The sequence below is a fragment of the Anneissia japonica genome, unplaced genomic scaffold, assembly GCF_011630105.1.
Source record: "Anneissia japonica isolate Jap-2015-1 unplaced genomic scaffold, ASM1163010v1 scaffold256_len832006_cov191, whole genome shotgun sequence".
Taxonomy (NCBI): domain Eukaryota; kingdom Metazoa; phylum Echinodermata; class Crinoidea; order Comatulida; family Comatulidae; genus Anneissia; species Anneissia japonica.
In genome coordinates, this window is record NW_022691310.1 from 197,264 (window position 1) to 208,972 (window position 11,709).

At 35.5% G+C, this 11,709-nt stretch overlaps 1 protein-coding gene across 4 annotated transcripts in view; it reads right to left on the minus strand.

Moving 5' to 3' along the window:
* LOC117099999 overlaps positions 1-11,709 on the minus strand; it is a 23,548-nt gene that overhangs the window by 4,205 nt on the left and 7,634 nt on the right. Inside the window, exons 1-7 of one of the 4 annotated variants that reach the window (XM_033239526.1) lie at positions 6,694-6,891; positions 5,679-5,825; positions 4,881-4,965; positions 4,379-4,452; positions 2,670-2,729; positions 1,735-1,899; positions 1,215-1,345 (exon numbers count right to left, since the gene is read on the minus strand). In XM_033239526.1, coding sequence (XP_033095417.1) covers positions 1,215-1,345; positions 1,735-1,899; positions 2,670-2,729; positions 4,379-4,452; positions 4,881-4,965; positions 5,679-5,786 — 623 coding nt within the window. In that variant the 5' untranslated portion in view covers positions 5,787-5,825; positions 6,694-6,891. Of the gene's footprint in view, positions 1-1,214; positions 1,346-1,734; positions 1,900-2,669; positions 2,730-4,378; positions 4,453-4,880; positions 4,966-5,678; positions 5,826-6,674; positions 6,892-11,709 lie in introns of those variants that run through there. The other 3 variants (XM_033239527.1, XM_033239525.1, XM_033239528.1) reach the window with 3 other exon arrangements.

Consider the following 11,709-nt stretch of genomic DNA (forward strand, 5'->3'; position numbering starts at 1 on the left):
CCCATAAAACAGCAAACGGCCACATAATGCAAAACTATTTAAAATTAAAACGGAACAGTAGAGAAAATCCGATCAGAATGACAAAATAAACTAAGCATCCACCGGAAGGAATCCCAATATCTGCAGACGGATCCATTTCGGCCTTCCAGGCCTCATCAGTGCAGCTAGGGTATAGACCCAAACGAAACGTTCGACCAGCATAGGTAGGGCCCAAACTAGTCCCACGACCACTAATGATTACAGAGCCAAACCAAGGCAATATATAATAATACACAGCCCAGGTGTGAATGCAAATGGTGGAATACAAGCTATGTGGCTCGGTTCCAGTAGATACAGAGAATATTTTGTCACTCGTCCTACGAAATTCTTACGACACAACACTAGTCCGTGATTTTGTGAACAAGATCAGAGATCTAAAGATGCAATCTCTACCGTGCATCAGTGGCGGCCCGCTGGATCTCAATAGAGATTCTTTAATAATATGTAAATTTTAAAAGGCAAATGGGAAAAACCCATAAAACAGCAAACGGCCACATAATGCAAAACTATTTAAAATTAAAACGGAACAGTAGAGAAAATCCGATCAGAATGACAAAATAAACTAAGCATCCACCGGAAGGAATCCCAATATCTGCAGACGGATCCGTTTCGGCCTTCCAGGCCTCATCAGTGCAGCTAGGGTATAGACCCAAACGAAACATATATATAGATTAAAAGGCAAAATACTGGAAAACAACAATGCTGTGGGAAACAATGGCTGGATCTCAGTAGAGATACAAAAATGATAAGCAACAGCTAAAAAGTAAACGTAAGTAAACAGCCAGAAATAGAACCAGAGCTTTCGGACAACACTAGTCCTTCCTCAGTGGCGAGTGAGTGAGGGTAGAAAAAGCTAGATGGTATAAAGTGAGAATTTCATGCAAGCATGATTGGAAACAATAGGCTGGGTGAGATTAGAATAAACAGCCTAAACAAGTAAATATATATACATATATATAATACAACATTGTGAGGATATAAAAAAGAATATAGGAAATGAATACCATGTATGGACTTTACAAACATTTTATTTGAGAAAAACAATATTTCAACATATTTTATGTCTTTATCATGGAACTAAATATTACTTGTGTACTTGTGTTCCTTAGTGAGTCAATACTCCTTATTAAAGACCTAAGGATTGGTCAAAAAATTATTTACAGAACAATCTATACCTTTGATCACCAAGCCACCAAACGAGGAGGTCAATGTCATGGCAACACTTCGCCATTAAAACAAATGTAGAGTTATCCTCTCGATTCCAATTGCCACGGACGTATGAATGAGCAAAGTGAAACCATCCGACCTAAGATACAACACACAAAATGTGGTATGAATGTAAATGCAGTATTATTATTATTATTACTACTGTATTATTATTATGAATGATGCTATCAAAACTTCAGGTAGAAAATGAAATGGTAAGGGTGGTTGTTTTTTATGCCTTGACATTTGACATACAGTAGTAATACACACTGTAAACTATGAGGTCGTTTTCTTAATGTACTTCCTTTTGGATTTTAAGAAGATTTTTTTCATATAAATGATGCCTCATAGCGAGTAGTGTATATTGTCAAACATCAAATTGGACATTCAACCACAAATTCAGAACCACAAGAAAAATATAATTTCAACTAAAAAAATTGACAAGAAAAGCATTGTGGGTTATGCACAAGGCATTTAGACATGCTTTACCGGTTCATGAAGTTGGATGTTTACGACTTCACCAATGATACCACTATCTATTAGTTCCTTGATCTTCTGAAATGGTGGGAAATACCGAAGAACATGTCCAACTGCCAATATGACATTATTTTTTTTACAAGCAGCACAAATTGCTTTGCAATCTTCCTCTGTTACCTGTAAATGAAAATATAATGAAAATATGAAAAATAACCTATGTTGGTCTTTTTGTATCACAAATACGTACTGGCAAATAATCATGTACATATTTATTATTACCAAAGATAATAAATAGCAGAAGATAGAGCAGCTTCCCAATACAGTGAAACATCCGTTCGAAAGGCACTGTGGGTACACGGAAGCAGTTTTACCCCATCCGCGCGGCGGCGCTATATAGAAATAATAAAGGCGCCGCTCTGGTTCGTTTACTTAAAACAAGATATGTGTCTGGAAAAAAGAAATTTGTGAACAACAAGTTGCTCTGGCTGGGATGTCCCCCAGTAAAAAGTTGCGAGACATTAGTGGTGCTGTTTCAAAACAGAACTGTTAAAATGGTGTATACCAACTTCCTAAAAAGTCGGCATTTACTGTGTGTAATACATTCTAAATATTTTAGAAAATAATGTGTTTTGATCAACAAACGATTTTTCCTGTATACAAACATTCTTGCTAACTAGTTTGATTAGGAGATTGGTAGTCTGGGCATTTAATAGTCAATTCACAAAAGACAAAAAAAAATTTAGGTACAATTACAATTGAAACATTGCAACATTTGTCATTTTGCAGCTTGAATATGCCATTTATCTACATTCCAAAAAAAAAATATTTGAAGAATGTTAAAGCTTTTAGTATAGTCAGCATAGTATAGGAGTACAATAACTGGTAAATATATAGAAGTGACAAATTAAATCAATACTGAAATTAATATATTTAACTGTGATACTTACAGCCATTGGTTTCTCTAGTAGCACATTGTAGCCCTTATTAGCAAACCCTACAGCAGGTTCCTTGAATAAATTAGACAATGTTCATGAAATAATATCAAATAACATTAAAATTAAGAGTTGTATGTATGGTAAATGTATATCAAAATAACTAACAGCATCTTCACAATATAACTCAATATTATTATTTTCATTAATATTATTACTGCTAAGCTATTGTTTGTATTATTACTGTTGTTAATTTTTGTATACTGTATAATAATTATGGAATTATATCTTGTTGTAGTTTTGATTGTCACTATAATATATATTTTTTTCTTTTTATTATTGTTGCTGTTTATAATTACCAGTACTATCAATCCTCGTGAAAGTCTTGTCGTCGACAGCCTTTCAAGAGGCTGTGAGGTAATGGGGCGGGTCCAGATATTTGCAGAAGGAAGGGAACTTCTATATAAATAACATAAATTTAAATGACTTGGAGAACTGTCTTCTGTTTTGTAACCCTCCCATCTTTTGAGAGACTTAAAAGGCAACAATAATGTTAGTAGAAAATTGCTATTTAACCAACATCTGTACACTTTTTTGCCAGCTAAAAAAAACTCTAACGTGTTAAGCGTGGTGGGGAGTGGGGTCTGGATGTCGACGACCATCACCCCCTATGGATGCGCCCAGGAGAATCATTTAAATAATTATTCTGTGAAGCCCAGTCGGCAAATTGCTGCAAGTATTGCCATATATAACAGAATATTCTAAAGCATTATTGAATACTGTTACGTCCTTAACTATAACTTTAGAAAGACCTTTAAAGTGACAGTCAAATTACCTTTAAAATAAAGAAGAACATGAGCCAATAATAATTTTGTTTATAATGTTAAAGCAGGTAAGATAGGCCTACTGGTAACGAATACATTATTATAAAAAAAATGGATTATACAATACATACTAAAATGTTGTGTTGGATGAGACATCCTATTCGTCATGACTTATTTTAGTGATTAATATGGTTATTAATAATATTATTTTATTCTATTATATTTAGTGAACATATATGCCTTTGTATCAGCTGCACTTACTGAAGTGGTACATTCCACTTTAACTACTACACTAATACTCAGCTGCTCCTTTCATACTGTACTAATGTAATTTGAATAATGAATTCTCACATGTTTGGCTATTTTGTAACTTTGTGTTATTGTAAAATTATGTATTTTACATATTTTAATGGATGTCAATAGAAACTGAAAATATGCCAATAATAGTAAGACATTTAAAAGAATGGTGCAACGGTATATTTCTTCCAGAGCTGTGCACGCGTCTGGACTGTAAATTGTCACAAACATTTCGTCCTCACTCAAATTAGTATATGATTAGTGTTACTGCTGTTATTATTAATTATGCCTTTTGTCATAATTACTTTTATTATCAGAAATAGAATTAAGGCTTATATTATCCCTCATCCTTTTGTTACATTCTCGCTAATAATTCCTTGTAATTTTTATTTACATATCAATAGTTCAATCTGTGAATTTTCTGTTAATTTTCTTTTGTTCAAAGAAAAATAAACTTTGATTTGAGTTAAATATTTATTCTAAATATGAGTAGCAGTAAGATTTGGGAAAGGGAAAGCCAATAAAAGAATGACTTCAGGAAATTATCTACTGTTCATTTTGTTTATCAAAAAGTGCCTTAAAAAAAACACTATTTATACAAACCTTATGTAGGGTATCCGGAGTTGCTATAACAACACAGTCTGCAAGTTTGTCAAGCTTTAAAATATCTTGAAAATCTGATAAAAAAAAAAAAACAATTTAACAAAATATGCTTACTACATAGAGCAAGAATTTATTGAAACAGGTCCACCACCCATGTCTACAGGCCTCCTGAAAACTGCATGGATGAAAAGCAAGCTTAACACTGACATCAACAATTGTGACGATGATTTGAACAAGACCCTTAAAACTCGCTTACAATAAAATATTTTGTGAGTGGGAAGGTGAGCCTAGATGGCCACACCCTTTAAAGAACAAGGATAGAGCCAAAAAAAAAAAGGGAAAAATTGGGTAAGTGTTCGCAATTTAGCTATCTATGTATATAGTAAATACAACGGAAAACATGGGGTGGGGGATATTTCCTGTGCTAGTACCCATCCAGTTTTTAGTTTTGGATGCTCTATTGACCAAAGGAAACATGAAAAGGACATTAGGATAACATCACCTTCAAAAACATGGTTGTTTTGGAGATTATACTCCTTTTGTATAAGTGCTCGTGCAAACTTTCTTGGATCAGCAACTGCCACTACCTGTGATGAAGAAATATTTTTTAAAAACAAAAACGAAATAGTGGTGTGTATTTGCATTTGTTATTATGGCATTCAATGGAGGAAAAAATGAAGTTTATTCTCATCAACAATGTCCAGAATAGTTATCCTGTTTATTCAATTGGTGGGAGTAATATTAACAGTTTTATAAATGGTATTGTCAAGATTGTCATGTTGGATACGGGAAACCATGCTTGTCCGGCGAACGAAATTTCCCAAAACCCCTGTTGTGCTCCTACAGTGATGGTTGGGGGAGTCTATGCACCTGTTATCAGCATCCAATGGAGAAAAAAAAAAGAATATTCTCATCAACAATGTCCAAAATAGTTGTTAACCTGACCTGGTGAGTTAATCGGTGGGGGTGGGGAATAATACTAAAATTGTATAAAATAATCAAAATTTTTATGACAGTGGCTATTGCACCAGTCTGAAACCAATTCCTAATTGACTGATCAGATGTAACATCATCGGAATATTAAGAGTTGGTTTAAGACTGGTGTAACAATCTGCTACCAATTTGTATACTCCCTGTACTGATAGTGGCAGTTTCAGACTAGAATGGCCACCTGATCCAGAAGTCCACTAGCCTCTACCAGATATATAAGCCCTTCCACACAACCTTTCTCCTTGAATTTACAAAGACCATCTGGCTCCATATTTGGTAATCAAGTACCATGGAGGTTTATAAAACATACCTTGAACTTCTGCGGATGCACCTTTGCAAAAGATGCATAAATCTGTCCTCTGTTCCCAGCACCAACAATGACAGCGGTGACGATCTTATTTGGATAATCAGAGCTCATCTTCTCGATCTTTTTATTAGTGGCAATTGATCCAGGTTTCTACATACCAAAATAAAAAAAAACAATATACTAATCAGCTCTGGTTGATACAAGCAGACCGGAGAGGTGGTTAATTAACATGGTACAGTAGGTATAACACCATAAACTTTCAGGGTTCCCAAGTCTAATGGAACTCGTGGGAGTCTCCAGAAAATCAGGACGACCTTCCGCACTCCCACAAGCAAGCAAGAATCTCCCGGAAATAACATAATATTTGCATATTTTCAATATTTTATTATCAATTGTCTCATGAAAGTGAGTGCCGATGGGTATCACTATGTGTAGTACCGGGTGCAGTAATAAATTTAGACGTGTCGACAAAAGGCATTATAAACCACTGCAGATCAGTGAAGGATCCCGACGGAGGGGCCGGTGCCCCGACCAGGGGTCAGATTTCCCCGACAAAAGCAAAGTGGGCGTGGTCGAGCTTCGACTAAAAGGTTCGGAAAGTGGTCCTGGGTGCGAAGCCCCTGAAAATTTTTAAAATTTTTTCAAAGGCTTATTTAATTGATTTTAGAGTCTACTAATATGTTAAAAAAATACATAGAATTTTTTTTTCTTCCCGACGAATTGTGATTTTTCTCCACGACGGGGGGGGGGGAAGTCTCCCTGGGGCTAGTAGTAGAAACCTAGGCTAGACTCTCCAATGTCGACCAGGAGAAGTTCTTTTTTTTCTAATGTAAGCCCCAGGCCTCTCTACAGACAGGTAGACAATACCGCCTACCCTAGTAGTAGTAGGCCTAGCCTAGCCTACCTACCTAGGCCCTATGCCTATAGTATAGCCTAGGCCTAACTATAGGCCGGGTAGCCTATACTATATATAGAAATAGCCCTATTTAGTAAAATTACAAAGAAATAATGGGCAAACTTGCGCTAGTAGCAGTCAGATAGGTTCTTCTCCAGCCGACGGATTGACTCTGAGTATTGATTTCTGCTGTAAACCAAAGAACAATACAGCATAGGAAGGATTGAACTGCAATGAAGAATTATTATTAAACAAGTAGGCCTAGGCTTGGCCTAACCAACTTTCCGCGGTGGTGGTCCGTCCTGAAAAACCAACCAACCATGACTAAAAACAAACTAAAAAATAGTGTGCTGCCATCAACGGCTATTCATAATCCAAAAAAATTGTTTAATTTATTACAACCCCCACCGCCGAAAAGCTCTCTACCCAATTGAAAATGTTCGATGCCGGAAATTCACGCTCAAGTAGTTCTAAATCATCTTATTTTGCGATCTAACGCCCCTTCTTCACGTCACTCCCCCACCATCAGCCTTAAAGTTATTTATACCACTTTAATGGCACGATTTATTCAGTGTTTACACCGAACAAATCCAATCCAAACTAAAATAAAAGTGTAGTTAATAAAGCGAAAGAATAAGTTGCCTATAATAGCAGTGGTGACGTGAGTTATGTAGCATAGACCTAAGCATGAAATTCTCCTAAAAGTATGATACAGTGTTGGTCAATCAATTAAAATTTATTGAAACGAACATTTCAGCTACTCCTGTGTCTTTGTCAACGCTTGATAAAACTGAGAAAGTTTGTTGGTAATATACAATTTGAGAAACAATAGACCAGACCAAGTCGGAATATATATAAAGGATTAATCATATATACATTATATATATGTACATATATATATGCCTATATATATATATATAAAGCTGAGATTAATTATGAGGAAAATATTTATGAAGAGGTTAGCAAAAGAGTCATTCTCAGTTATTAATGATTGGAGCTACACCTTTTTTTTTAAATAAGAACACATTTTATAAGAACACTGAGGCTTAAATTACTTAAAAATTAAGAACAAAATAAGAACAAATTGAGGTAAAATGTCCAATGAGATTTTTATTTTAAAAAATCTAGAAAAACCAATATATCTGTACTGTACCTTATGTGCAGTAGGTGTGATTATGTAATACCCTCTATAATACAGTACAGGAGGTGTATACCTACTTGTCATTTGGGGCCGTTTTTACCGGGCCTTTTTTCTGGGGACGTTTTTTCAGTGGCCTTTTTTTTTCGTGGCCAGTTTTTCCTGGGGTACTTTTACCTACATTCCAGTACAGTGTACAGTATACTGGTACAATAATACATTTAATGTTTGAAAAGTGTGTAACATAAGAACAAAATAAGAACATTTTTAGCCTGAAATTGGCCAAAAAATAAGAACACTGAGCCTGGGCAAAATTTTACTGGTTCTTATAAAAAAAATTGTACCGCCGTCCAGGCGCTTTCCAGAATCTGTAACTGGAAAGGATTTTCCTAACAACAGATTTCAAGAAGCAACTGGAGGGAACTACTACCGGTACTTGTAGCTAGCTCAAAATCCTATTAACCATTAAACATACCGTATGCAGCGCCTCATTGGATATTTGCTGAGAAAAAAAACACTAGGATTATTAGTCAAATACTATTTGACTGCAAGGACAACTCGCTTAACCCAACAAAATACCGTAGCAATTAAAACACCATATTTATTGCATATAATTAGTGTACCGTATTTTATGCAGGACTAACAATAAATGCTTAAGAATAAAACATAGGCCTAAGCTTTAAAATTCGAGCCTTCAATAGATTTATACATAGGCCTAATGTATTACTTCACTTTAAATCGTTTTTGTTTTGATTTATGAATTCCAAAATAAAATTGTAAGGAATCCGGAATTAAAAAAAAAGTCGTAGCATGCATCATTTGGTTTCAGTAACCTCTGAGTTTTCGTGCATCGGAGCCCTTTTAGTTGCACTTCTATAGCAAAATATTATTATAGAGATCCAAACTCGAAAAAAAAAATTTTAAAAATAAAAAAAAACACGCGTTAGTTCTTTGTTGATAGCAATATGTATCAGCATAAGATATAAAAATGCTTCCGTTATGATGGATTTAAAAAAGCTATGGACACGCAATTCAAATAAATTTCATGTGTATTTTTATAAAGGTTGGCTTACAATAATATGTAAAGGTATGACAAAATATAGCAATCTCATCTGAACGCGCGGTGGTGCATCAGCTAACAAGGACGGGTTTTTTTTTTCTTCTTTCTTTTTCTGTAGTTCAAAGTCAGTTTGAATGGAGATTGTCTGAAATTGAAATTTAGAATAAACTGTCGCATTGATCACAAGCACCACTATGACAGTTTAGTTCAAACGAAGTAGAACTACATGATACAACAAAGATCGGATTTGTAGGGTATCGGCTTGGCGCGAAATTCTGCCGGTGGTAACGAGGTCAAGGAATTACACAGACAGAAAAGACGAGTGCAATGTAGTGCATGACTAGATGTTGTGCATAAAATAATCGCCGAGATTCAGGAAAACGAATCTCTAATGAGATATTTCCGCAATCGTGTTCTATAGTCGTAAGACGGAAACAAACAATTGAATGTCAAATAGGGCCAATTTGTAAAGCAGCATGGGAGAATTTTTTTCAAATTCAAAGTTTCACAAACGGCATTCAACAATGACATCCTAACCTACCCTACCACATCATTACGTTTCTGTAGGCCTACCAATCTCATTCGCCGACTTTTCCCCATACAATAGGCCCTACTATAATACAAAAACATAATCAGTCAACATTTTGTTAAGTCTACATTCGTAAATCTATAGGCCGTATGGTTTACACTGAGCCTTCAGGGCAGCCTGCCTATCTATCCAGGAATCGTTTATGGCTTAATGTTATTTTTAACAAAATTATTAGGTCTTCCGTATTTTCTACAACAAACATTTTGCGTGCAATGGCGTAGCCAAGCTATTGGGATAGTCCCACACAATTTTTCTATAGGGTCCACAAAGAGTGGGTCCACATTTTTAATGGGTTTACATTATGCTGTTTTATGCACAAAATGAGTCCACATTTTTAAAATATGGGTCCAGATTTCTCATAATTTGCATAAAATTGGTCAACTTTTACGAAATGGGTCCAGATTTGTTTATTTTTGCGTAAAAATGGGTCCACATTATTTTAATTTACGCGTAAAGTGGGACCACCCTGATATTGTCCCCCACTGTTTGAAAATCCTGGATACGGCATTGGACGCATAATATACCGTCGCTCACATCAGGAACTAACACAATTAAATTCAATTATGTTAGTTCGTGAAATCAAAAAAGCGCGTCAAAATACGTGCTATTGTCGTTAAGGACTTTTTGTGTGGTAAAGAATACAAAATTGCTTGACACGAACTAACACAATCTACTTTGATTGTGTTAGTTCGTGATGTGAGCGACGATACATTACCCTGTTGATTCTTGGAAAAATACATATGAAATATTATTGATATTCATGTCACCGCGTATGACCTGTTGTTTTACCATGCATAAAGACCCCGATAAAGACAGACAATGATGCGAACACAAATGATAACTCCCCGATTCAACCGACCAATCAGCATCACCGAAAGCGTGTAGCGATTGTATGGAAACCAAGCTTAAGCGACATCGTAGTTTATCTTCAATCTCAATCATTTTCATATTCATTTTTTGATATACGGGATTTAGTTTTTGTAAAGCATCGTGTGTGTATTATCTTGTGAAAGGGATTAATTGTCAACTACAACAAGTAGGAGAGTCATATTCGCTATTGATAATCTTTGGTTCATGTGTTGTGTGCCTAAATTCATAAATAAATAAATAAAAAATAATATTACTTTTATCCGTCGGAGTTTGCCTATCATTTAGATATAGTTTGAGCTCGTCCTCATGCATAATCATCACAAAACAATAACCAAATGGGCTTTACTATACTAGCTAAACATCCTCTGCCTACTTTAAGATGCACAGAGGCGGATCCAGAATTTAAACGTAGGGGGAGGGGTTGGGTTAAGGGTCAGTGGTTCCAGTTTTGGTTGAAAGGCCGATAGAGAAAGGTAGTGGTGGTTATAAACATAAAGGTGCAGGTCTAATCCAGGCATGATTATTAATTTTTTTTCTCTTAAAAAAAACAAACATGCAGGCTTTGAAATACGTTTTCCTAATATTTACCGTAGGGCCTATTTTCACTATATTTATGGTAAGGGTAGTAATGGCGATATAATTAAAAGCACATAATACAAAATGTCTCTTGCGAAGGAAAAACACGCACACGTACAAAGGAAAGAAAACAAAACCAAAACAGTACCGGGTATTGGCGGATTTCAAAATTGTAAAAAAAAATTGAGAAAAAACTATTTTCAAATATTAAGTCTGAGAGTGCAATTTTCGGCCATCTAGAGATGGTGGATCTGAGGTGATATAGACCCTCCATCGGTCAAATTCCCTCCTTTGTGAAAATCCCTCTATGGGCCCCTCTATTTCGAATCCCTGGATCCGCCACTGCAAAAGCAAAGGAAATAAGTTCAGAATTGATAAAGAGGAAATGTGGGATTCAGCCGAGATTTGAAGACAGTCAAAGATGGAGTCACGCACACCAGTCTCATGTAGTTGGTTCCAATGCTTCGGAGCATGCAAAAGAACGGTCGTTACAAGTTTTAAGGTGACCAACAGAACGAGTAAAATTAGATTGGAGATGTATGTGGGGATGAATTATGAAGTGACTGGAATGACATATAGCAAGATCTTGAATGTAACTACGGCATGGAGATGTACATCCACAGGTGTTGAATGAAGATCGGGATTCGAACCCAAGTTCTTCCGATTAAGAATTTGAAGGCAGGTGAATGGGTAAACTAATGGAGACGATGCAGAGCAAGGGATGTAGTAGGCGTGAGAGTAATGAGTACGGTATGGCTTAACTGGAGTTAAAAGCATAAAGGCCTATACATATATAGAACGGTATATACATTGCTATAATTTCTTGTTTCAATGCTTATTATATAATTTCAAGAACACACGTGGATTTACTATATATATTTAAATAGGCAAATAATTTTATTCTGT